General features: G+C 41.2%; 3 protein-coding genes and 1 long non-coding RNA gene across 9 annotated transcripts; 2 read left to right on the top strand and 2 right to left on the bottom strand.

Annotated features, from left to right (window-relative positions):
* Positions 1-3,913: 3,913 nt before the first annotated feature.
* Positions 3,914-8,754, bottom strand: LOC118372544 (sesquipedalian-1-like). Of its 5 annotated transcripts, none has more exons than XM_035758478.2 (4): positions 8,617-8,754; positions 7,533-7,641; positions 6,844-7,150; positions 3,914-6,735 (listed from the first exon to the last, which is right to left on the bottom strand). In XM_035758478.2, exons 1-4 carry the CDS (start codon positions 8,622-8,624, stop codon positions 6,296-6,298), a joined length of 864 nt encoding a protein of 287 aa, XP_035614371.1. In that variant the 5' UTR covers positions 8,625-8,754; the 3' UTR covers positions 3,914-6,295. The 5 variants fall into 5 exon arrangements, with proteins under 5 accessions (XP_035614371.1, XP_035614375.1, XP_035614373.1 ...); XM_035758482.2 differs by having other exon boundaries at positions 3,914-6,609; XM_035758480.2 differs by having other exon boundaries at positions 6,844-7,084.
* Positions 8,755-8,812: 58 nt separating this feature from the next.
* LOC118372543 (CD2 antigen cytoplasmic tail-binding protein 2-like) lies at positions 8,813-11,793 on the top strand. 2 transcript variants are annotated; one of them, XM_035758477.2, is made up of 7 exons: positions 8,813-8,952; positions 9,447-9,522; positions 9,720-9,852; positions 10,200-10,357; positions 10,443-11,019; positions 11,135-11,220; positions 11,470-11,793. In XM_035758477.2, exons 2-7 carry the CDS (start codon positions 9,448-9,450, stop codon positions 11,578-11,580), a joined length of 1,140 nt encoding a protein of 379 aa, XP_035614370.1. In that variant the 5' UTR covers positions 8,813-8,952; position 9,447; the 3' UTR covers positions 11,581-11,793. The 2 variants fall into 2 exon arrangements, with proteins under 2 accessions (XP_035614370.1, XP_035614369.1); XM_035758476.2 differs by having other exon boundaries at positions 8,946-9,212.
* A 155-nt stretch (positions 11,794-11,948) lies between these two features.
* LOC118372546 (serine-rich adhesin for platelets-like) lies at positions 11,949-23,804 on the top strand. The gene is made up of 10 exons (XM_052519185.1): positions 11,949-12,335; positions 13,017-13,185; positions 13,332-13,467; positions 13,564-13,635; positions 15,518-15,561; positions 17,491-20,838; positions 20,929-21,085; positions 21,230-21,342; positions 21,460-21,528; positions 21,655-23,804. Exons 2-10 carry the CDS (start codon positions 13,088-13,090, stop codon positions 21,977-21,979), a joined length of 4,362 nt encoding a protein of 1,453 aa, XP_052375145.1. The 5' UTR covers positions 11,949-12,335; positions 13,017-13,087; the 3' UTR covers positions 21,980-23,804.
* LOC118372547 (uncharacterized) lies at positions 23,278-26,441 on the bottom strand. Its single transcript, XR_008136664.1, has 3 exons — positions 26,044-26,441; positions 24,611-24,846; positions 23,278-24,432 (listed from the first exon to the last, which is right to left on the bottom strand). It is a non-coding gene; the product is annotated as an uncharacterized LOC118372547 (long non-coding RNA).
* Between the last annotated feature and the right edge of the window lie 10 nt (positions 26,442-26,451).

The following is a 26,451-nucleotide window of genomic DNA, read 5'->3' as shown; positions in this document are numbered from 1 at the left end:
CATGAGGTTGAAGGAACCGTCCGTAGAGCTCAGAGACAGGACTTAGTCGAGGCACTGCAAATTCTGCAGCATTGAAGGTCCCCAAGAACACAGTGGCCTCCTTTATTCTTAAATGGAGAAGTTTGGAACCACCAAGACTCTTTCTAGAGCTGGCTGCCCTGCCAATGAGCAATCGGGGGAGAAGGGCCTTGGTCAGGGAGATGACCAAGAACCTGATGGTCCCTCTGACAGAGCTCCAGAATTCCTCTGTTGAGATGGGAGAACTTTCCAGAAGGACAACTATCTCTGCAGCACTCCACCAATCAGGCCTTTATGGTAGATGAGAAACAAGATTTTCTGGTCTGATGAAACCAAGATTGAACTCTTTGGCCTGAATGCCAAGTTTCACGTCTGGAGGAAACCTGGCACCATCCCTACGGTGAAGCATGGTGGTGGTAGCATCATGCTGTGGGGATATTTTTCAGTAGCAGGGACTGGGAGACTTGTCATGATTTGAAGGAAAGATGAACGAAGAAAAATAGAGATCCTTGAGGAAAACTTGCTCCAGAGCGCTCAGGACCTCAGACTGGGGCAAAGGTTCACCTTCCAACGGAACAACGACCCTAAGCACACAGCCAAGACTACGCAGGAGTGGCTTTGGGTCAAGTCTCTGAATTTCCTTGAGTGGCCCAGCCAGAACCCAATCAAACATCTCTGGAGAGACCTGACAATAGCTGTGCAGCGACGCTCCCCATCCATCCTGACAGAGCATTAGAGGATCTGCAGTGAAGATTGGGGGAAACTCCAAACGTGTGCCAAGCTTGTTGGGTCATACCCAAGAAGACTCGAAGCTGTAATCACTGCCAAAGGTGCTTCAACAAAGTGCTAAGTAGGGGTCAGAATACTTTATGTAAATGTTATATTTCAGTTTTTTATTTGGAATAAATTTGAAAACATTTCTAAGAATCTGTTTTTGCTTTTTCATTATGGGGTATTGTGTGTAGATTGAGGATATAGTTTAAAAAAAAAACATTTTAGAGTAAGGCTGTAATGTAACAGAATGTGAAAAAGTCAAGCGGTCTGAATACTTTCCAAATGCACTGTATATAGAGTACCAGTCAGAAGTTTGGACACACCCACTCATTCCAGTGTTATTCTTTATTTTTTACTATATTCTACATTGTAGAATAATAGTGAAGACAACACTATGAAATAACACATGAAATCATGTAGTAACCAAAAAAAGTGTTAAACAAATCAAAATATATTTTATGTTTGTGATTCTTCAAAGTAGCCACCCTTTGCCTTGATGACACTTTTGCACTCTCTAGGCATTTTATATATTATTATGTAGAAAATAAAGGAAAAACCCTTGAATGAGTAGGTGTGTCCAAACTTTTGACCAGTTACAGTATGTGTATATATTTCACAGTTGGTTGGTGGCACCTTAATTTGGGGGGGACTGGCTTGTGGTAATGGCTGGAGCGGATTAAATGGAATGGTATCAAACGCATGGTTTCCATGTGTTTGATGCCCTTCCATTCATGCCATTCCAGCCATTATTATGAGCCATCCACCCCTCCGCAGCCTCCTGTGAAATGTGTGTGTGTGTGTATATATACAGTATTTTATTATTTGATGGAATATTGAATTTGGCCTTTTGCTATTAGCCCATAAAAACGCATTGAATGATATTCATACATGGCAAAAAAAGGAAGTATGTTTTAAAAGTGTCTGTTCTATATATCTGAGAGATGCAAGAAAGCTCAGGAAATTAATTTTAAATTAGTCTTGTAATTTCCTGAGCTTTCTTGTATCGAATGGAAGGGCACGAATGGAAGGGCACGAATGGAAGGGCATCAAACACAAGTAAAACTAAATGCATGCTTTCCAACCGATCGCTGCCTGCACCTGCCCGCCCTTCCAGCATCACTACTCTGGACAGCTCTGACTTAGAATACGTGGACAACTACAAATACCTAGGTGTCTGGTTAGACTAAACTCTCCTTCCAGACCCACATCAAACATCTCCAATCCAAAGTTAAATCTAGAATTGGCTTCCTATTTCGCAACAAGGCATCCTTCACTCATGCTGCCAAACATACCCTCGTAAAACTGACCATCCTACCAATCCTCGACTTCGGCGATGTCATTTACAAAATAGCCTCCAATACCCTACTCAATAAATTGGATGCAGTCTATCACAGTGCCATCCTTTTTGTCACCAAAGCCCCATGTACTACCCACCACTGCGACCTGTATGCTCTCTTTGGCTGGCCCTCGCTTCATACTCGTCGCCAAACCCACTGTCTCCAGGTCATCCAGGTCATCAAATAACTACCTCTTCCCCTACTATATTTATTTATTTTGCTCCTTTGCACCCCATTATTTATATTTCTACTTTGCACATTCTTCCACTGCAACTCTACCATTCCAGTGTTTGCTATATTGTATTTACTTCGCCACTATGGCCTTTTTTTGCCTTTACCTCCCATATCGCACCTCATTTGCTCACATTGTATATAGACTTATTTTTGTAATGTATTATTGACTGTATGTTTGTTTTACTCCATGTGTAACTCTGTGTTGTTGTATGTGTCGAACTGCTTTGTTTTATCGCAATTGAAAATATAACTTGTTCTCAACTTGCCTACCTGGTTAAATAAAGGTGAAATAAATAAAGGCTTGTGGGTGTCGTAGAGCCAAACAATGATTTGTAGGTGTTCATGAGAGTCACAGCTTTCAATGGTGGGGTAATATTAATTGGATGCTACAGACATTTTTGCAAGAAGACTGACAAACACGCAGCCCATCCCAAAACAATTCAGATATCTCAAGCTTAAACAGACAGATTTTTATGGGGATTTTTTTTATTTTGCTAATTTGATTAGCACAAGGGGCCGTTAAGAGGTTTTACCATCAGTGGCAGGAGTGCTAAAGAAACTATACTCCCTAAAACCAACTTCAGGTTGTTAACCTTTGCCAAAAACCCAAGACACTTGAGGCACTGTTAACTTCTGACCAATGCCCTTTTTTCTCCTAGGTTTTATTAGAGATCCTACTTTAGTGATGCACACACTTTTATTTGTTTTCATAGTGCCATACAGAAAGTCAGACAGCCCCCTCCCACACACAGTTTTATATTCCTATCCTTGTGGTGACCAAAGAATTAATTCCCATCCTAAAAACAATTTACCCTAACCTTGAACCTAACCGTAACCCTAACTTTATTCCTAAACCCCTAATCTTAAACCTATATCAAACCGTAACTCCTAACCTTAATTGTAATCCTAACCCCAATTGTAACCCAAAACCTAACCTGTATGCCTAAAATAGCATTTTTCCTTGAGGACTCCTTGAGAAGGATAGTTACACACACACACACACACACACACACACACACACACACACACACACACACACACACACACACACACACACACACACACACACACACACACACACACACACACACACACACACACACACACACACACACACACACACACACACACACACTGATCTCTCTCCTTCCTCAAGTGCTTCACTCCTAATGCAATGTTGGAGGGGATCACAGGGAGGGGGACTGAGGGTGCAGGAGGAGCTCTGAGGAGAATATATATGAGGGACAGCTGAGAAAGACCAAAATAGCAAAGGAAACTTGTCCCCACACACACACACACACACATCATCAATTTTAAAACTATCCATCCATAGTTCATCCACTCATCTAGTTATTTTTATATATCCCAGTCTGGTGTCTTTTATTTTATTTGAAACAACTTAAACCCAAAGTGCCGCCAGACAGGTGAGAAGCTTCCCCAGTGTCGGGAGACTAGGGTAGGGCCTGTAACCTGCCGTCGGTTGTCTGTGTTGTTCTATGACCTCTGACCTGCCTTGTTATTGACATGGTAAACTGTAAAGTAAAGTCATGTTTCATTATACTTTAGTTTATTTAACCAGGGAAGTTACATTCAAGGATGCTTGGTCATATGGTGTACCATACATTATCTACACACAGTTCTGTAACAGGACCCCATACTTCCTTATATAGAGTGCACATAGCCTACTTTATTATAAGACAGGTTACTAGGGCTGTTCAATGTCGGTCCTGGAGGGACGAAATACTTCTGACTTTCATCCTCTCCTTCTAATAAGGGACTAATTCAGACCTGGGACACCAGGTGAGTGCGATTAACTACCAGGTAGAAACAAAGTGTTTTGGCCCTCCAGGAAGGGAATTGAACAGCCCTGGGTTACACCTTATGGCTTGTTTATATCCTGTCACAGTGTGAGGAGGTGTTAATATACAGATGTATGTGCTTTGTGTAAGGTGACACACTTCCACACTCCCCTGGACAAATCTATCACATTCTAGATGATTGGTATGAATTTCTGCTATGTGGTGAAGCCAAAGTCTCATCTTTGAGACGCACATAGAAAACCACTTTCACACTTCAACTTAAAAGGTTAAAGTTTCACCTTTTAGCTGACCCAGACCATATATGGATGTGAGCCTTGCTCAAGGGCACATTCACAGATTTTTCACCTCGTCAGCTCAGGGATTTAAACCAGCAACCTTTGGGTTATTGGCCCAATGCTCTTTACCGCTAGGATACCTGCCACCGCGGGTGAACTTCAGTTTGATCCGTTGATCTGATATTCTTAAATAAGTAACTTGTTTATTTTACCACTGGTGTCTCACTAGTGTACATTATATTAATCCTCATATATCCTTATCTCAGAACACAGATCCAAATCTCACATCTGTCATGAGAGACTACATTGGTCATGTTAATATTAGCTCACTTTCATCCCTTTGTTTTTTCAACTGAATGTGTTACATGTTGGCTGGTGGATGGATGTCCCATCAGGGCAATACCAGAGAGGGTATTGTCACACGTTTTAATCAGTGGACATTAATGGTTTAATTCACAGCTAGAGTTTGTAGCACCCTCTGGTGGTACAGCATGGCTGAGCTGCATAAACCTTTGTGCGCATTAAAGTTGCTTAAAAATAATGGATACATTTAACATGAAGGATATACTCCTAATTATATAGTGCTGCACTGTAACTTATTATTTTGTTAAACAGGGATGTGAAGCCTTTACTTGACAGTGTGTAACAACACATCAATATATATGATGTTTAACACATCACAAGGATGTTTGTACGTTTTACATTTGAGTCATTCAGCAGACGCTCTCATCCAGAGCTACTTACAGTCAGTACATTCATCTTAAGATAGCAAGGTGGGACAACCACATAATCACAGGCATATAAAGTACATATTTCCTCAATAACATAGCTATCAGTAGAAGCAGAGCTGGAAGGGGGGTCAAGCGCTGATGAAGTGTTGCTGTGTTGTTTGTTTTTTTAGGGGGTGGGGGGGGGGGGTTGAGGTGAGGATACTGTTTATTTAAGTTACTGTTTAAGAGGGTTTCAGATGTTTGTGGAAAATGGGCAGGGACTCTGCTGTCCTAGCTGGGACAGTTTCCCCCACCAGGACAGAGCTCTTCTCTGTCCTGGTGCCAGGACAGAGAAGAGCTTGGACAGGGCTGATCGGGAGCTGCCCTCCTGTAGGGGTGGGAGGGCCATGAGACCTGGAGTGGCAGAACGGAGTGCTCAGGTTGGGGTGTAGGTTTTGAGCATAGCCTGAAGGAAGAGAGGGGCAGTTTATCTTGCTATTCCGTAGGTAAGCACCATGGTCTTGTAGTAGATGCGAGCTTCGACTGGAAGCTCTTTGCTTCAATATTGCATAACTACCCTGATTGCTGACAGAAAGTTAAGCTTCACACTTACCATCAATATTACCTCGAAAATATACCAGTGATTTTAATGATAATTTACAAACAGTAACAGACAAACCAGTAGGCGTGCCAGTACTCTGAAATAAGAAAGTGACTATCATTTGAGGAACTAGAGTGTTTAAGAGGAACCAGTCACCTGTGTATACAGCATGAGCTGATTATAGTCCTATAACCTAACGTAGCAGGCACAAAAGAAACACCGGAGCAGAGTTCCCACATCAGGGCTGTATCCCTGACAACCGGAGGCATCTGGTTGTTTGCAACACCACTATGGGTGATAGTCTTATGAGTTTGATGATGAGTCTCTGCTTAGTGACAAGACATTTTTAGGCTCACCATCAACCTCATAGGACTATAATCCCATCATGATGTATACACAGGTGACTAGTTCTTCTTTAATGCTCTAGTTCCTCAAATTAAAGGCACTTTCTTATTTCAGAATACTGGCATTCACACCAAAGTCCTCATCAAAATAACCAGAGTGGTGACTGTCTGATCTCTGTGGGTCAGTGTTCACTCAGGTCAATGAGATCCTCCTCAAGGTGCTCCTCTTCCTCCTGCCTCCTCCTCAGCCAATCAGCTCTCAGCTGCTTCACCTCCTCTCCATAGTAATCATGTAGCTTGGTGAAATCCTCTAGAGGATCAAAGTCCACCTGTGGCCATTCTCCATATGGTGGTGCTGGTCCATTTATAGGTGTGACATGTGCGTTTCTCTTGGGCCAATGCTTAGGGGACCTCTTATTGATGACTTTGCTGGGGATTGGAGGGGCTTGTAATACATTACTGGCACTGTGGCTTCCCCCTTCTCTCCTCGCTGGTCCTGGCATGAGGAAGGAGGAGGAGCATGAGTTCAGGTAAGTCATGGATTGGGTAAGGCACATTGAGCCTGGACCAGTCATAGTGGTTCGTTGATGCGATTCAGCAGGGCCAGCTTGGCGTTTAGCCTCTGCTTAGTGACAAAAGAATACAGGTTGAGAGGCAGGAAAGGAACACATATTTTTGAAGCATGAATACAACAATACACACACACACCGCACTTTCTCCACACACTCACCTTCGTACTGCTTCCCCAGGTCTCTGACCAGCAGTGAAAGGTAACAGTGGCTGGCTGTGAGCAGGGCTTTGACCCAGCTCTCCTGGCCCAGCTGGTCCTCAGCAGCAAGCCCGTAGGTTTTCAGCCCTGAACCTCTGAACACCATGGAGAAGGCAAACAGTCCTCCCTCAGACTCACAGCGCTGGACAGCACAACCCTCTAGGACAATAACCCCCAGCAGGTGTCGATCTGCCGGACGCTCCTGGTAGAACAGGAGATTGGCTTTCAGGACAAACCAGCGTCTCTGGTAGGAGGAGGTCCTCTCTTTCTGATGTGGTATGTGTAAGAGGAGGATGCCAGGGTGGTGGGGTGAAAGATGGAGATAGGGAGGAGTAAGTTACAATATTTTTGATGAAGGGAAGTTGTAAAGAGTGAGAGAATAGATGCGGAGATAAATACAGAGATAATTTTACCCAAATGAGTGTCTTTATACAAGCCCTCCATTTCAATGTTCTATTTATGTCAGTGATATATAAATAGAGGGGGGTGACATTGATAATAATAAACTAGCTTCAAATATCAAATGAGATATAATTATTACTAGGCAGGGAAACGCAAAAGGCCAAGAGGAGACTGTGCTATAACATAATCTCACAGCATATTGATCATGTCATTTGTCTCTTGCTTGTGTCTGTTAAGTTTTACAATACCTTTTTGTAGAGATATCCTTCTTTATCTATCGGTGAGGTGCAGGATAGGTAATGGGTTAAAATCTTCTCATGGATCTTCATTACAACGTTCTCCAACAAAGAGAGGATCCTTTAGAGGATGAAAGGCATCCTTGATAATATCAATCCAGCACCAGTAGTACAAACACATAACATTTGAGCCTTGTTTGTCTGTCATAATACCTCCTTTCTTTTTCACCAGTAAAGCAACATTGCCAGTAACCAGTTGCCATCATCCTGTATTCAACTAGTCCATTCATTATGACAACGATCTTAAATCTACACACAATTTCCACCTCTATCTCTTGCCAGTCTAGCGGAGGAGTAATGTGTCATCCAAGCTTACCTCTCAGGGTCACTCTCTATCCATCCAATTGTATATGTTTTAGATTTTCTGCCATAAACCTTCACTTGTTCCTCTCAGTCTAATTCCCACAGTAGTTTGTGTTCACAACACATCTAGAATAAGACATTGTTTAAATATAAAGTTTCAGGTTACGAACAGAGGTCCTCCCATGGGGACTAGAGGACAAGTGTTGAAATATAAATAACTCAACCCACTTCCTGGAAACAAAACCCTGACACACAATATTCTCTTTCCCCTCTACGCTTAAGTCCACACCTACTACCCAGATAGTATACATTGAGGGGGTGTTCTTCCTCACTTCCCTGTTCTGTGTAAAATGTTAAGTTAATTTCCTCAGTGATGCTTTAGAAAAAAAGTCTTACTATATCAAATTGTATTAAATGTGTTCTTGAAGTTGATTAAATGTTCCTTACTTCCTCTGGTGATTGATTCATAACCAAGAATGAATCCTCTCATTAAGGCCTAGTTGGACCCTATAGCACCACTACATTAACATGAGTGGTTATGAGGGCCAGAGCCACATAAACAGAGCTTTATCATTGCAGTTTTTAACCTATTTAAATTAAGCATTTTTATGAACAATAAAAACAAAAAAGGACTAGAGAACAATAACAGTTATCTGACCTCGACCAAGGGAAAACGTGTGCTGGCACTGAAATCATAGAAGCCCAAAGATGATAAAAATACTATGTGGCTTACCTAAACATAGTAACAACACAAGGCTCCTAAGAAAAGGAGGAGTGTCATTGGCCTTCAATAAGTTGGTGTCTAGATGCAAATACACCCCCCCAACACCCATGAAATGCCCTAACATGGAGATAGATACGTTACAAAACATTTAAACAATTCGAAATGAACAAACTCTGAATACACCCCGTTCTGGTGCTGAACGTTTTGAATTGTTTAGAGAACTTGTTGAGACCGTGACACCTCTTGAACATGCCGCAGAACTGTACGCATCAAGTTCGACATCACTTCCTGTTTAGTTGAATGGCGCTTGCAGACTTTTCGTATCGATAGCTAGTAGCTAGCGAGGTAGTTTTTGTTTTCCTTAGCTATCTGCATTTAGATACATGTTGTATTTTTGGCATTTTAAATTATCCTTATCCATACTCAGATGCACGCAAAGTGTTGTGAAGCTAGCCAACTTACGCCCCTTTAACGTTACTTACTAACTCTGCATGTCTCGTTGTTTTCTTGATACCTGCTAGTATCTTAACGTTAGTCAGCTAGCAAAACAAATTTAGCAAGCTATAGCTGTAGTAGTCACACTATTGTGGAGATAATCGTATCACGTAAGTTAACGTCACGTGGAATAGTGTAGTAGCTTAAATATCGATAACATACTTATTCAAAAGCTTCAGTAAATGGTTAGCTAACTAACATTAGTTAACGTTAGCTAGCGCAGTAGTTAGCTAACGTTTGCTAATTAGATTGCTTCCGTTTGATTCATTATAGTACAGTAATATGTAGACATGTATACTACAAACATGTACATTTAGATTTGTTTTCTCTTCTGTCATCAACAGAATGTCAAAAAGAAAAGTCACGTTTGGGGACGGCGATGGTGGAGAGTTGTTGGATGAGGACGTTCCAAAGAAGAAGGTGCTGCCACAAACACTTGTTCTCAGATCAGTACAGTGCAGTGCTACATTAAATGTTAACAGCATAGAGTGGGACATAATAATTACATATGCTTTTTGATGTAATAATCTTTGTTACTTGTGTTAGTTAGAGGCATTTATTTGAGGGTTTTCTATACTGACCAGTTTGCTTTGCTATCTCACCTGGGATCTCACCAGTTATGTGAGGATGTGGTTGGGCCGGGCTCCAGGTTCAAGGGGAAACATTCTCTGGACAGTGACGAGGAGGACGAGGAAGAAGATGGAGATAAGAGCAGCAAATACAACATATTGGCCAGTGACGATGTGGAAGGTTTGTCTTACCAATTTGATTGTCTTCATAACTGAGACCTGGACCCTACAGTTATTTAAAGGTAGACTCTGAGAAATGGCATTGCCACAAGCAGCACCGCAGATATTGGGATGAGTGAGACGCAAGACTTCCCTCTGACACAGTCACACAGTATCTGCGCATGTGCATGGGTTCGCCTTACCCATTGCAACGTGGTAGCCACAGGACCAAATCGGCAGAGAAGTTGAGCATCGCGCTTCAACACACTTAGCTGTTAGGCAAATTGATCCAATATGCTGTTTAGTTTTTGCATCTGTCATATTGCTGAGTCTACCTGTTAATGTCTAAAAGTGCATGTTTTGTTTTAGGTCAGGAGGGGGCAACAATTGACTGTGACGAGGGAGTTCCCATCACACCCTTTAACCTGGATGAGGAGATGCAAGAAGGGCACTTTGACTCTGAAGGAAACTACTACGTCAAAAAGGATGAAGAGATCAGGGACAACTGGCTTGACAACATTGACTGGGTAACTGTGTCTTTAGTTATTTGATTAGTAGTTCACTGCAGAAATGTCACACACATTGAAGTAATGTATTTGTCTCGCTCTTTAGGTGAAAATAAGAGAGCAACCTACTAAACGAAAGAAGAAAGGTCTGGCAGCCAAGAGGAGGAGGAGAGTGGGGGATGAAGATGAGGCAGAAGAAGAGAAACAGCGAGAGGAGAAGCAGGCAGACAGTGACGAAGAGGAAGACATGGAAGAGGAAAAGGAGCCAGTTGAAGACCCCCTGGCATCCTTCAGCCAGCATCAGCTCACAGAGGCTGTGTTGGAGCTGCTATTACCTGGGGAGACTGTTGCCACAGGGCTTCGCCGGCTTGGAGGCCTAGGTGGGCGTAAGAAGGGAAAGCAGAGGGGAGAGAACGGGAAAGCAGAAGAAACAAATAGGGATACCGAAAAACTGGACAGGCTCACGGCACTTGCAGACAGACTGGTTGGGAGTGGGGTGTTTGAAATATACCAGCAGACTTATGAAAAACTGGCCTACACACTGAAAGGGAAGAGCCAGCAGCAATCACTGGGGAGGAGTTTAAATGGGGAGGAGGAAGATGAGCTTGACATGTTTGCAGACAAAATTGACGAGAAGCACAGTGTCAAAGCTCCGGACAAAGAGGAACAGGATGATGAGACTGGTTAGTGAGAGTAAATTGGTGTGCGGTCAGCTGGTTCCAAAACATTTACACTACTATTACAGGTGCAATTTTTGTTGACTTTTGAGATGTGTAAACATATTTTGTTTGTCTTAAGTGAGTGATGAGGTGATGTGGGAGTATAAATGGGACACAGAGGAGAATTCTGAACTCTACGGCCCCTTCAGCAGTCAGCAGATGCAGGTTTGAATTATCTCTCAATTTTCTATTACAGTATATTGGACAATAAATTAATGCTAGTAATATCTGCACTTCTGCTCTAGTAACTGTCCTAGGGGTAGGAACATAAACAGTACCTGCCATTCTGCTCCTGGTCTGTTTTCCTGGTGGTCACAGTATATTTTCCTTCTTCCCTTATGATCCTGTACCTGGTTATACTGGATTAGGCCAGGCCGGTTCTGTCCAGTAATCCCTATTTTCTGTCTCTTTCAGGGCTGGGTGGATGAGGGCTATTTCAAAGATGGTGTTTACTGCAGGAGGATTGAACAGGGAAGTGCTCAGTTCTACAATTCCAAGAGACTAGACTTTGATCTTTACACATGACCATGATCAGTTCTTGACTAATAATGTTATGTATTATGTTGTTTCATGTGGACCCCAGGAAGAGTAGCTGCTGTGTTTGCAGTGGCTAATGGGGACCCTAATAAATACCAATGATAGTCTCTCGCTCACACCCACACACATCCACATTCTCTGTTATCTGATCTCTTATTGTATGTAGCCTTCCTGTTTTAAAATAAACAAATTGGTATTTTATATTGTCTATTTCTTGTCTGCTGCTAAGCCTACAAACAAGGTCTTGAAACATTGCTAAATGCATTTTACTAAATATGTGTTGGGTTTCTATATAGTGCACAGTTACAACATTGGAGAGCAGTTACACAAATTTGATAAAAAATATTTTGTATTACACTGGCTTCTGAACCAGCTACTTTCCGGCTTTCTGATTGGTTCTAATATACATCACTCGAGGACAAAGACTGCTTTCTGACTTGTATTGGCCGTCCTTACCTAACAAGATCCCTTCACTAGAATGCAGTTGGTTGAGAGACGTTTATAGCTTTCCTTCATTGGTTAGATCATTGGATAGAATTTCTGGAGGGATTTCTTCCATGTGAACGCTTCCCTCTGATTGGTTTCTTGGTCGGCGTGCCAGTGGAACTTTTGATGATGAACGGACATTTGTGAAATGGTTAAACTTGGGCGCCGTCCTGCGTCGTGTTTACGTTAAAGATGTCTACACAATTATATTATAACAAAACTTCATATTTTTCTTACTAAATAATTGGGGCGGTGCGGTAAGTTTACTATTTTAAGTTGGCTTCATAAAATATGCATATTTTTAATGTTTATGACTATAACGTTATCTCAGCAGTGCATTGGCTGGCTGCGAACGTTAGCATATTTGCTAACGCTAGCTAGCTACTAATACTCACCCTACCGTCATTTTACGTCATCTTCCTTGAAATGATTGAATTTTCCGACTTTACCAAGCTAACTTAGCTAGCTGACTACCACATAGACCTTAGCTGGCTATTGCATTGAAGTTCACGATATGCACAACACAGATCTACTGCGAGTTAACGAATAACGAGCTCTTGTAGAAGTGGCCTCCACCGGTGTACCATCCCCATGACAACACAAATAATGTGCTTTGTTCAAAAGAGTGCATAAAAATGATATTGTCAATAGGAGGCAAAAATGATGCATTTGATCAAATACGGGTAGCTAGCTATTAGTGGCTTATTCACGTATTTGTTAGCTGACGAAGTAAAACTAATCAAATCACGTTTTATTGTTCATTCTGGAAAGGTTAAAATGATGAAAATAAAAGCACAAGCTAGCTAACTTTCCATTTGTGTACATTTTGCACAAATGTTTACTGTGCAATTGATTAACATATACCATAACCAAGCAAGCCAGTTCCTACCTATTTTGAAAATGAGATAAAAGCATGTTTATTTCTGTTGTCTTTACAGAGAAAGACAGATAGGGGAGAGTGAGGATGTTGATCTAGTTCCCTGACTTGCTCCCCTAAATAGTCTGTCCAATGGAGGGAGATGCCAAGGTTCCCCCAACCCCTTTCTGTAATCCCCCTCACAGCGAACCTCCACCCCACCTTCTCCCTCTTTCCTCCATCACCCCCAGGTATAGTTCCCCTGGCACCTTTTGCTTTCCTCTTCCCCTATTGTATTTATATTCTTGCTTGTTTGAAACCCATGTTTTTAACCACCATCGCAATTACTGAGAGCAACTGGTGAAGAGTCCAAACCATAACTGTTCATCTCCCACAGCTGTGAAGATGGCAAAAAGCCTGGTGACAGGAGGAGGAGTGGGCGCATTCAGAAGACACCGAAGAAGCAGGAGCCCAAAGACACATTGGCGGAGTCCAGACAAAATACATCCCCTGCCAAGAGGGAGAACAGTGTGGTAGTTTCATGTTTAAGTCTTAATGGTTTCTTAGATATTATAGGCTACTTAAAAGGGTCTTGTTTGGTAATCAGTTCACTCCTTTCTGATCCTTAGATGCAAGTGTCTCAGTCCCTGTCAGTAAACCTAATGAGAGTTGATCCCCTCTGCAAACAACCGCTAAAAAAGGTATGCAATAAATGTCTATTTGTGCATGGGCCACTTTCTACTGTATCCACTCTAGATAATCTGTCTGTACATCAGTGGTGGTCGGGGCTGGTTAACATTAGGGTGGACAATTTTTAAAATTAAAATTTTATGAGCATGGCCTTATTTCTATTACAGCATATTGGATCACTGTCATTCATATTCCATTTATTCAGCTCAATGTAACATCGATAGGTTTAGGCTATTACATGATACTTCCACATGATTTTCCTTATACCCATCATGAGGTTGATACAACGTAGGCTACGAATTAAAGTTTATAATGTAGGCGCACAGGCTGCGCAACAAATTGGAGTTATCAAGGTGACAGACAGTAACACATTAAATACCTCCTTGCACACTTGCCTGCATCTAGCTGATCTTGGTGTAATCATTAGTCCAAACAATTGCAAACGAGAGTTTCAATTGGACAAATTCAGGTAGGTTTATACCTGTTTCGCTCCATTTGCTTCCATTTAACAAAAGTTTCTCAACAGAGTCGGCGGAATGAATACACCCAGGATCACCCGCACACACGGTTCACTTTCATAGCAGCCACATACAAACAGCATCATCAATTTGCTCTATGTATAATTCCTTCTCATTCCATCTACGCACTCTCCTCTCACCTTTTCCCTTTGCCTGTGGTCTACTGTTGGAATGTAGCCTAATGGAAGAATGTCGCAAATGTGCTTGCCCAGGTGATCAAGATGAAATAACAATAGCCTACGATTGGACCGGCTATAATATTAGTTTTTTAAAAGGTAGTGTGATCAGTCCAGAGGGGTTCCGATCTAGGCGGTAGCAAGGGTTGGTGTAAACCGAGGAAGAGTCGGGTTTTTAAGTTGCAAAAACAACTGATGTATTTAATGTTCACAGAATGGCACTTGAACGGTTCAAGAAAGGAAACAAAATCCTAGCTTGGTTCAGAGCACTTTACTTACACACCAATGAGCCTTTTTTTAATAATCAACAAATTAAATAGTCTCTTTTGTGGCTTAGCTTGGCAATGGCTTGCGTTTACGGGAATCACCCACGCACGTTCTTCATCTTTTAATCCCTTCTTTGTCTTTCGATGTCCTCTTCTGTCCATTTCTGGTTTCTCCGTTCTATATTTCTCCTTATTTCTTTGTCCGTTCCTTCCTCTCCTCCCACGTTTCCCACTGTTCCCTTTTTTTCCCCCTGTGCGTAATTGTCTCTGTGTCTTCACCTGCGCCGGTAATAAGTTATGTGATCGGAGAATCCTGTGACGTCGGCAGGAATTCCCTGAGTGCCCCCCCACTCCCATTTACCACCACTCCTCCGGATGGCTCAAAGCAGGCTAATATAACTGATATCTGAGTTTTTGTATGTACATGAGAAACATAGCCCTACCAATTTGTAAATCATTTTGCAACCCCCCTTCCTGAGAGAGAAAATAGACGATATGATCATATATCAACAACGTTTGGACAGGACCATGTGTTATTCCAGACATGGCCCAACCCTAGTGCACTGTGTTTTGGTAGTACAGTGCCCTACACAATGCTGTGGTGTAAACGGTAGAAAGATGTAAATTAATCCTCTTACACGGTCTGCTGCATCTTCGAGATGCACAGCAAGGAGCAATAATTAGTGTCTGCAAACATGACTGACCTAACTAGCCGATAGCCAGACATCCTCAGTGATGTTTACATTAACAATCAGTTTTGTTGCAGATTGACGGTGTCTCTATAAAAGCCATTTTGCAACCAAAAAACTAACTTTTTTAATAACCTATTTATTTTTCATGGTCACTATGCGTGAGAAAGGCAGAGGCAATTATTGGCAAAGTGATTACAATATATGGATATGTTTATGATGTAAATATTTACTTATTTTGCAGAGCGGTTTGGATCTCAATGTTGCATCAGAATGTCAAATGTCTAAGTGAGTATGATGACTTACATAGAAGTTCAATGTTTTTTGTGTGCATATGACTTGATTTGTTCAAATGTCTAGAAACTTAAGTGTTTTACCATGGGTGGGGAAATTGATTGAGTCAGTGGCTGTTTCCATTAACCTATCAAGTGATTTTTGTCAACATTTAGCAAGTTCGCATTGAAAATAGATGCAACATTTGCCTGCTACGGTGCGTTTCAAATTATCTCTCTTGTGTCGATTTAAAAACAGCTGGACGTAATGCCGTATATATATATAAAATATATATGTTTAGGTGTGACGGCATTACGTCTAGCTGTTTTATATATATATATATATTTTTTTAATTAAGTGGTTGAAGTCTTTCCATTAACCATTAACCATTTAGGCAAATTGTGCATTAATAAATTGGTTACTGCCTGTATGCCCTCTTTCCCATCTGTTTCATGTTTTGTTTGGCCTTCAAAAGCCAGCATGTATAGAATGCAATAATTGACTAATATTTGCCACATTCTAATACAGTGTTTCTCAAACTAGGGGTCGTGACCCCATGTGAGGTCACCTGATTTGAAAATGGGATAAAAATAAATAAAATTGCTCTTGGTTCATAGAATTGAGAATCAGTAACCTCCGATAGCTGCTTGATGCAGTTGTAATAAACAGTGATTTCTGTATTTATTTTTTACAGATTTTGATCTTTCGAACTGTTTAAGCAACAACATATTATGACCCCATCACTGAAAGATGCAACTTTGTTTCCCTCTACAATGCCCACAAGCCGCACAGGACTCATTAGAACAGAGTGGACAAGACCAGGCACTAAATAAGACTGGGAGGAAAAGAACAAAACCAATGATAGTATTTTCTACAGAAAAGATCATACAAAATTATTGCCGATCTTTTGAACTTCCCAATACCTTTCTGGTGCATTTTAGTCACTTCAAACCATACTTCCGTCAGATTTAGATATTGTCAAAAGCATTGTCGGACAGATTTGTAATAGACTGTCATAGTCCCAATGAAGAAAGTGAACATTGGCCGTTGATTCTATCACTTTATTTACCTGGTAGGGTCCCTCCCCCCAAACGTTCGGGAACCTCTCATATAATTCTCATGTGCCACTGTGAAACCTGCACTCCTGTATATCTGAAATAATTGGATGGTGAAACTTGCATCCAGCCAACCAGAAAAGCAAGGCGAAGCAATTCAGGCTTTCTTGAAAGTCAAGACCAATCTTATCCTGCAAAGAAACATTATTTTCATAGTTGAATAATACATTTAGAAAACAGTAGGCATTTAGAATTAAATGTTAAGTGGAGCTTTATAGTTATAACATCACGTGCCCTGCCCCGCGCACCTTAAATGATTCAGTAATAAGTTATTAATTAAAAAAATATTTCCGTTTGTTGCAATAAAGATAAACAAAAAGAACAATCCTCCCCCTGTCGAATGGATCCAAATGTTGTCGATCTTTAGAAACGTTCTCCTATAGCTGCTGTTTTTGATTTCACGTTGTTGTTGTTTTGCGGCATTGCTTTTGTCAAATAAACCTGGGTCAATGGAAACCTGCCTAGTGAGATCAGTGATCATGGATGGTGTTGCTCAGTTGACCAGGTTGATCTCTTTTGGGATGAAAAAGGATGGAGGAAAAATAGATGAAGTGAAATGGATGGAGTTAACATTTCAGATTAGTGGAAGGCTTGTCTGATTACGTTCAACCTCTTCATATCCCCAACTAGTTTAAGGTAGGGGTACTAGTCAGAATTCTTTGGTTAAGATCCATTCATAAGTATTCATAAAAACAAGCTGGTAGTGCCTTAGTTTGGATGAATAATACCATTCCACCTAATTGTAGTTTGTTATACATACCTGTATTTTGTACAATAGTGTTGTTTTTCTCTGTTCATGTGTTTATTTTTTTATTTTTTTCCATTGTAGGAACAAAGACACAAAAGGCTCAAATGACAAAGCAATTCCATCCTCTTCAACATTAACTTTAGATGTAAATACTACTGGCAAGACTGAACATGATTTCAACCAATCAGGCATGGAGGCGGATGAAGAGGTTGACTGTGGAAAGTCCCCTGGAAGCCCGAGCTCTGTGAAGCGATGGGTGATTGGCCCTTTGTTTCAGTCATTTAAATCCAAGATGGCCAGTTTCACACAGATTGTCATGAGTCCCGTCCGACTTTTCAAACCCAATAGCTCCCCACCTGAACCAGATGTAGACGTCTCCTCTGCCTCTCATAGTTCTCACCAACAAGGACCTAGGTACGAGCTAACCTCTGGCACAGTGCAACACTTTGAAGCTGGAAGAGGAGGAAATGACCCTGCCTCTCGTAATCAATTAAAGTTCAGCATGGATCTAAAAACCCACGGCACTCCAGAAGAGGATGACTTTTCTCTTGAGGGGAAACAAAATATAATGCCACCTGGAGATGCGCAAAGGGACACCTGTATGTCAAACAGCTCAGAAAAGGAGACCAATAATAATGATTCATTACCTTGTATGCAGCGTAGTCCTCTACTCAGAAGCAGTATCAAGTGTGGTTCTGAATCAACGGAGTCCCAGTTCAACTCATGCTCTTCCATGTCCTTTCAACCCCCTGACCCCTCAAGTTCCTCATGTGGGTCCAAGCTGTCTCTCATTGTTCAAATGGAGGAGCAGGTGGATTTGACAGGAGCTCACCGGAGACCATTGCGCCGAAAATGTGTTTTTCTAAATGAAGCTGCATCACAGAGCAGTCCCTCTGCTGCAATTAACGCATCTGAAGCAGACCGCATCTCTAGTTTGCCAGCTGAAGTAGGAATCTGTGAGCCCAAGGCTAAACGGCTTGCCACAAAATCGTATGTAGAGTACAAAATCTGGGACTGTATTGACAGTGAAACATCTAGTCCATTATCATCCTCTATCTACAATACCCCTTCTGAGAGTTTATGCCAGGCAGATGACAGCATAAAAGCTGTTGGTCTGCCTCAAGACCGAAACAACATGTTGGTGTGTGGTTCCCAGTCACATATGTCTATCCGGAAAAGCCCCAGAAAACCTGTAAACACAACACTGAACAACTGTACCTCAGTCAGTCAGTGTCTTCAAAAGCAGATAGATGAGTGTGAAGGAAAGCAAGGCTATATGGCAGGCTCGGCAAAGGAAGTTAAGAGGAGATGCAGAGCAACTGCTTTTACAGCGATCAAGAGAGATGCAGAGAAAAAGCAAAGAGGGAAACTGATGAAAAGAGAGCAATGTGAAGAGGTCACAGAAGAAGACACGATAGATGTTGCGTTAGAAAGTTACACATTAACATCAGTAGAGCACGCAAGTGACGTAGAACCTGTCCAGCCGGGGGTTGGATCAAAACCGTGTGCAACTTCTAAATCTCAGTCTCTTAAAAGTAGGGTGCTGCTTCGGGTTAGCCAGAGTTCTACCGTATACATTGAAACCACTCAAAAACCCTCTGAAACACATGTACCTCTGATGGAGGTGACTAAGGACAAAGGTAGAGGTCGAAGTGGGCGTATTAAGAAAAAGACATCTCTCACAGTAATGGCCACTTCAAGTAATGGGAGTGTGCTAGGGCACAGTAATGACAGTTTGTGTGACAACAGCATAGCAGCCAGCAATAGTAGGGGTATGACCAGTGCCTTGAGTTATGGTGACACTGACTCTAGTTCAGCATGTAATATGGAAATGGTAACTACCATGACAACTGCTTTGATGAAAGAAAATCATGAACTGCCTGTCTCTGATCAGCACTTGGATATCAAGGGGAAGTGGCCTCAAACGGCATCCAAAAATCAGCAAAAATACATCTGTAAGAAGAGGAAGATTTCACCAGTGGTTGAAGTAGAGTCATCTCAAAATCAACAAAAGTGTCTGAAGTTGAATGAGATCACTTCAGAAGAGAGTCGTCCAGTAAAACCACCGAAACAAAATAAATCCAGGTCTCATAACTTACGCTCAACCCAACAGCTTGGCACGTCTTCAGGGCTGACTGGTGTTGGTGCCGATCACTTGCACTCTTTGAAGCCCAGCAAAGTTGACAATTTCCATGTAGCTTCTAGATCTTCAGATGTTACACAACAGACATTACAGACTACCGCAGTGGTGGCTGTCCGCAAAGACGCAGGTTGGGGAGCAGAAATGAGTGGGTCTGACTCTAGCAAGAGCCCAAAGAAGAGTCGGAATGGATCTAATAAAATGTCTGTCAGTGATGCGTTACTGGTGGATAAGAGGTTTGTGGAACCCCTTGGTGGACGTAAGAGAGTCAGGGGAGGTCCGTCCACAGAGGACAATGCCGAGACAACTCAGTCCCTGCAACTTAATCAAATAACAGTTGAAGAAAAAAAGAGAACTGTGCCATGGCCTGTGCGAACTTATCCCAAATGTTCAATCAAGCTGAACAAAAATATAGTGAAACCTTCTATGACTTTGCAAGTAAATTATGTGGCAATGGACTCTGATGTAGAAGTGTTTTCCACTGCCTCTGAACCAGCTAACCTTGGCCAGGACAAGACTGTTGACCAGGTGATGGAGGAGGAGCAGGGGAAGGAGGATGAGTGTTCTGAACTGCCTGTACCCTCTGAGACGAGGCTCAGGGGGAGGGGGCAAAAAAAGAAGCAAACGAAAGCAGCGACTCAATGTAGGAAGCACAGGCCTGTGACTAGGAAGAGGGGGCAGGAAGAAGAGGAGGAGAGAAATACTGTGATTGGTGAGCAGATGGACTTTTCATCAGATAACAACACCACCCTGAACAAGCGTCTGTTGCGCAGCTACTCCTGCCCAGAGATCCCTGCTCTCCTCCACCATGACAGCCACTGGACCACCTCTCTGCATGGCAGGATCCTCTCCGTACCCCGGCTCCACCCCGCCCTCTTTCCTCCTGTCCCCACTCCTCCCGCACCGTCCAGACGTCCACGCCGTCATACTGTCTCTAGTGTGGAAATTGAGCGGGAGATAGCTCCGTTATGCCTGCGTAAAGAGGTGTTCCCTTCAAAAAGGTCCTATTCATTGGGCAACCCGTCCTACCACCTGTTACCCAGTGTGCCACTCTCCACTTCCATCTCTGTCTGGGCCTCCTGCTTCCTGTCAAGCCCCCTGGCCTTCCTCTCCAGGAAATTGCGAAAAGGAAGTCTAGCTGACACTAGTAGTGCTTGCAGTCATGATACCTCCCCTTCATCCTCTTCCATTTCACCATCCTGCTCTTCTGTATGTCACCTGTTCTCCAGTTCTGACCCCTGTGACCTGACATCAGACATATCCTCTGCTTCAGTCTCCTCCCTTTGCAGGTAAAACACCACTTTGTCCTTTGTTCAAAAATACATATTTTCCTTTTTGATTACAGTAGTTAAAAATGATTAATTCCACCATGTTTCCAGTGCATTGTCAAAGATTCCCTTGGAGAATGAGACAAGCCAGCAGCATGAGGAGGATGGGGAGAATGTGGAGAATGTGGAGGACAGAAGCCGTTTCAGGAATGAGTTCGAAGCCATAGGGATGAGAGAGGAAAAAGCATTGTCAGATTCTGAAATTAAGGTACACTGACCACGTAATATTCAATGTGAACTATGTCATTTACATATGACATACATTATGTGATTAGTTACAAAGATGAGTAGATAAGTGAGTCTGGCTTTAACCCATCTTCACCACGGTAACACTGTGGTGGTGTTTGCACAGTTGGAAACCGGCAAATATGAGGAACGAAGGAAAGTGTCATCCATTCGAATTCGCAAAGCCTTACCCAAACCCCTCCACAACCTCACACCCATGGGCCTGCCCAAGCCTATCAGGTATGTGTATTTGAAGTGTGTGCCTGTGTGTATGTGGTAAACTTGCTACCTGTATTCGTAAAATGTTATGACATGGATGACAAAAAACCCAAACTAATCTGTTGTGTGTTCCAACAGGGTGAAGAAGAAGGAGTTCAGTTTGGAGGAAATCTACACTAATAAAAACTTCACCAAGCCCCCTGAAAGGTTACTGTTCACTCATGCATCTTATTGTTCATCCTACAGTACATGTAATCATCATTGTAATGACTGACTGTAACTTTCCTTTCATTAACAACTTCCTTGCTCTGTGTTTGTTTTTATTCGTCCCAGACGGCTGGAGACCATATTTGAGGTGCCACTCAGTCGACGCGATGGGTCTCATTCCCTCCTTGGTCAGAAGCGCATGAAGCGTTTTGTGGAATTCCCAGAGGTTGGTGTGGCCAGAAAGCCAAGGAAGCCACTTGTTGGTGTTGGGGCAGGGGGTGGTTTACCCAGGAAAGCTGTGGTTGGCTCTCCTTTTGGAAGGCCCAAGCGTGGGGGTTGCCTCTCTTCTAAAGATCACCCCACCCTCAATCTGCAGGAGCTTGATTCACTTCTTTGCTCCAAGCTTGACCAGCTGGATTCCTGGTTAGCTTTTGACCAGAATATCTGTTGACAAATGCCAATCAAAGGGGTAGACAATAGCACATTTACATTTTCGAAAATATTGTTATTACAAATTGCCCAGCACCTTTGCCTTCCATCCAACATCAAGCTCGTCCTCATCTTCTGTAATCGTTTACAATGTTTTTATTTTGTGGGGGTGTAATATTTACCTTCCATTGAGCCATTTAAAATGATCATTGAAGAATTTTTGTATTTTCATTGTGTACTATTTGTAGATAACGATATGGAGTATACTGTTATTGTAATATTTGATTATCTATGGATGTAATGCATTTTATATCATTGGTTTAGGTCAGTGAGTGCATAAGTCTTTGTATTTAAAACTGCTACTATTTCTGCACTCAGTTTTGTTGATAATCTGTATTCTTAATATGCCAAAGCCTCAGCCTTTTAATCATTATTAAACACGTTCTGCTTTATTAATCACTTGCTACTGAATCCTACATTTGGAAGCTCACATGCAACTCAAATCTTTGTGGATATTATCCATTGACATCAATGTGTATTTACACAGCAGTTATTGAATGCACATACTTCTCAAGTAAGGATTCTTACTAGCCAAACAATTTCCAGATGATAATTCCCAATTGAGCTGTAGGTGCAAACCTGTTATTGGCAACTAGCATCAAATGGCAGCTACTTTCAAGATATATTGAATGTTGAGAATTCTGTTTTTGGCCAAATTACAGCTGTAAGAAAATGTTTCTGGTTCTGACAATCACAGACTTCATATTTTCTTTTAGAACCGTCCTTTAATTGTTGCCTGACTATTCCTGCCAATTCTTGCCTTGAATGCACATTACATTGCATTGTTTTCTTCACCTCCGGATCATAACTATAGCAAATCAAATGTATATTGTCCATTTTATACATTTTTGTAAAAAATTCTATGTAGAATTGTAAAATTAAATGTAAACGTCATGACACTCCAATGAGTATTTCTATGGAAACATTGGCATGAATATTTTCATCAATGCAGTTAGTTTAATGTTTTGTAACATTTGTTTTGATAGCAATATTTAATTGAAAATTGCTAGTATATACAAATAACTTTTCTATTACATCACATTTTTTGTAATTATATTTCTGAAAATATTTGTCTTTACTGTGTGGTTTGTATTGAATTTATTATATTATTATTATTATTATATATTATTGAATAAATGTATTTGTATGCATTTTTTTTGTTACAGCTAGAGAGTGACTTTATATTAAGTAAAAGGTATTTGTAGCTATATTAACTTAATGTAAATTAGGAAAATAGCCTGAAAAGGAACTTAATTCAGATCAAATTGATGTAAATGTATTTTCATTTAATTACAAAATCATTTAAAACATGCAATGTAAAAATATAAAATACAAAGGCAATAACATGAATACAGTAAATGTAGAAATGGTAATGTAACCAAAATGAAGTATTGTAAGTTTTTGGTATTTAAAACCAAAGGCAGTTTTCACTATTACTGTAAATCAGAAACACTGCCCTGATTTAATTATACCTAGTTCACAATCTGTCCTTTATAATTAGACATTTATAATTAGTTCCTCACATATACAAATAATTTATTTCACTGCTAAATAAAAAATATAACATTGTTAAAAAATAAAGTTCATGTTGCATATCATAAATGGTAACAGTGAAATGTCAAGTTTGAGACAGATAGTGGACATGGGAGTGTTTTGGAGTCAGGCCCCTGTATAGTGGCTCACAGTTTGTTTTGAATTTATATAGGATTTTTTAAACTTCTGCTGTTTTAAACTCATACAGTCTTGGACTCATGTATGTCAGCAAATAAACTGTCCATGAAATGCTATCTCAAAAACAAGTGGTTATTTTGTGTCCCCTTGCTCATCTCTCGTCTCCGAACCAACCTCTTATTCAGGAAGAAGGTAGTTTAACTACAGTCCTTACTCTAAGTGCTAAAAGTCTGGTTGGGCTACTGATAAATGTCAAAATATCTTGAATATGTATAATGTATTTATAGCTGTGGCATCACTTGAATGTTAACTATAAACCAGTCTTCCAGTGATAAATTCCAGAGTGACACAAAAGAAAGTTAAAGGTGCCTTTGTAAATCCTTATCAGCAAGACAGCCGTATCAGAATGATACTCAGGGAGGCTGTATACATTGGAGTCTCCCTGAGTCACCGGAGGTGCTTTTCCATCTGTTCCCACCTCACAGTGTCACAGCAGTCCAAGATCAATACTAAAGAAGTTGGACCGCTGTCCTGTAGCCATCCTTATGGTACAGTACATCCACCTTGGTGGTTCCTGGGAATTGGTCAGTCTATCAGAGTGAGTATGTATGACACCAGTACCAATAGTAGTGGGCTGAGTACCAGAATCGCCACCCACACCACAATAGAAATGATCCCAAACGTTCTTGCCCGTTGGGAGTATTGTTCAGCCTTCTCTGGAGTCGTCTTCCTTGCCTCTCGAGCCTGTCATAGGGATAGAAGAGTACATTATATTTTGATATGACTCATATCTAAGATATAGACTCTTAAGTGTAGATGTGCACATTTTGAGAACCAAGATGGTCCCTAAAGGGGCAACACCTTTGATTACATTACAGAATGTTTACAAAAACAGGTTTAAAAAAAAAAAGCTTGAAATTACCTTGACTGAGTTGACCAAAGCTAAAATGCCAATGCAGGAGAGTCCACAGATGATGCTGCTAATGGCCAGTCTCCTATAGTCCCTGTCCTTGGCACAGGAGGGAACAGTATGGTCACGACCACAGCAGGTGATCACTTGAAGGCAGGTGGTGTCATTTTGGGCATCTGTCGTTTCACCTGTACCTGGGACAGCAGTCAGTGGAATGTCCTCCATTGTTGCTGATTGGGAAGACATTTCTGAGGAGAAAATAGATGCAGCAGAGATCAGAGGATAGATCAAATGCAGAACAAGGGAATACAATTATTCAAGTCTGATAGTAATGTATTACTTGCAGTTGTGACATTGTCATAAAGGATATAGGATATTAGTTTACTGAAACTAAATTAGTTTGTTTGTAATTGTCTTTCACTGACATGCCAACAAAAATGGTTTGAGATGCTCATTCTCTGCCAGGGTACTTTCTACAGACAAAACACTGTTATGCCCCATGGGATGAGGTATGCATTGCTATCAATCAAACAGGAGCCTGAAGAACTGGAATGATTACACTGTGCAGTGTGCAAGTGAATATATGCCAGAGTTAAATCATTAGCCACGGAGAAAGAAAACAGCAAGAGGGAAATGTTATGATTGTATGTCCACTGAGTATACCAAACATTACAAACACCTTCCATATATTGAGTTGCACCCCAACAAGTTGGCTGGATGTCCTTTGGGTGGTGGACCATTCTTGATACACACGGGAAACTGTTGAGCGTGAAAAACCCAGCAGCGTAGCAGTTCTTGACACAAACCTACTGCCATACCCCGTTCAAAGGCACTTCAATATTTTGTCTTGCCTATTCACCCAATCCATGTCTCAATTGTCTCAAGGCTTCTTTTTCTTTTACCATGTCCTCCCCTTCATCCATCTACACTGATTGAAGTGACATCAATAAAGGATCACCTGCATTCACCTGTTCAGACTATGTCATGGAAAGAGCAGCTGTTCTTAATGTTTTTATACTCAGTGTATATCACATTTAAGTGTGTTAGATGTCATTAGATACCATCAACATTATCTTACTGCTGTAATGTTAACATGAGAAACCTTTTCCTGTCCCAGTTTCAGTCTTGACCAGGTGAATTCCAGTAACTTGATATGTATTCTTACCGCAAAGATCATATCAATGAATGAAGAATAGTTACATTGTAATCGTCTCCCTTCAGCCTTTGACAACAGAACATTATTGGGGGCTTTTCTTCGCCTCTCCTCATCAACTGATCATAAAGGAGAAGTATTTTAGGGAAATAACTTCTCAAAGGGAATTAAAGGGAATCACATACGGAACAACATAACAGTATTTTTGTGGATTAACAAAGCAAACAGTATCTGAAATGAAACAATAGTATATGACACACCATAAAAATAGCACAGATAATAATTGGCTTACTAGTCCAGGCTTGATCTTGATTGGGAAAGTACAGCTCTGTATGCCTCTATCTACTCTCCAGTCAAACTGAAATCCTCACTTATGACGGCTGACAGAGGTGTGAAGAAGAAAGCTGATCTTTTCTTTGATTTATTTCCCTTCCTGGATTTAGTTAATGATCACAGCTGCTAGTTGGTTGTGGCTTCAGATTCGTGAAGACTTGAGTTAACATATCCAAATGTTATCCAGATATTTCTTGTTTAGCATATTTTCTTGAGCAATCTGTCTGTCTTACTTTTTCAGTCTCAGTTTTGGTTGTGGTCACCATGAAAGTTAGTGGTGTCTGAAAAAGGAGAAGGCTGGGAGTGGATTATAACTCTTTCTTGTGTGAAACCTCCACGCCCCTTTACTGTTCACACTTTAACCTCC

This window comes from Oncorhynchus keta, chromosome 5 (assembly GCF_023373465.1).
Source record: "Oncorhynchus keta strain PuntledgeMale-10-30-2019 chromosome 5, Oket_V2, whole genome shotgun sequence".
In the NCBI taxonomy this organism is placed as follows: domain Eukaryota; kingdom Metazoa; phylum Chordata; class Actinopteri; order Salmoniformes; family Salmonidae; genus Oncorhynchus; species Oncorhynchus keta.
The sequence above is the reverse complement of the archived record's forward strand: the minus strand, read 5'-3'. Positions and strand labels throughout refer to the sequence as shown.

Excerpts from the sequence above, each read along its gene's own strand:
- LOC118372543 (XM_035758477.2), top strand. The coding sequence starts at position 9,448 with ATGTCAAAAAGAAAAGTCACGTTTGGGGACGGCGATGGTGGAGAGTTG. Across the intron at positions 9,523-9,719 it reads AGGACGTTCCAAAGAAGAAG|TTATGTGAGGATGTGGTTGG; the intron begins GTGCTGCCACAA and ends GGATCTCACCAG. Across the intron at positions 11,020-11,134 it reads GGAACAGGATGATGAGACTG|TGAGTGATGAGGTGATGTGG; the intron begins GTTAGTGAGAGT and ends GTTTGTCTTAAG.
- LOC118372546 (XM_052519185.1), top strand. The coding sequence starts at position 13,088 with ATGGAGGGAGATGCCAAGGTTCCCCCAACCCCTTTCTGTAATCCCCCT. Across the intron at positions 21,343-21,459 it reads GGCCTGCCCAAGCCTATCAG|GGTGAAGAAGAAGGAGTTCA; the intron begins GTATGTGTATTT and ends GTGTTCCAACAG. Across the intron at positions 21,529-21,654 it reads TTCACCAAGCCCCCTGAAAG|ACGGCTGGAGACCATATTTG; the intron begins GTTACTGTTCAC and ends TATTCGTCCCAG.
- LOC118372544 (XM_035758478.2), bottom strand. Across the intron at positions 7,151-7,532 it reads AAGGATATCTCTACAAAAAG|AAAGAGAGGACCTCCTCCTA; the intron begins GTATTGTAAAAC and ends ATACCACATCAG. Across the intron at positions 6,736-6,843 it reads CCTGGGGAAGCAGTACGAAG|AGGCTAAACGCCAAGCTGGC; the intron begins GTGAGTGTGTGG and ends GTCACTAAGCAG.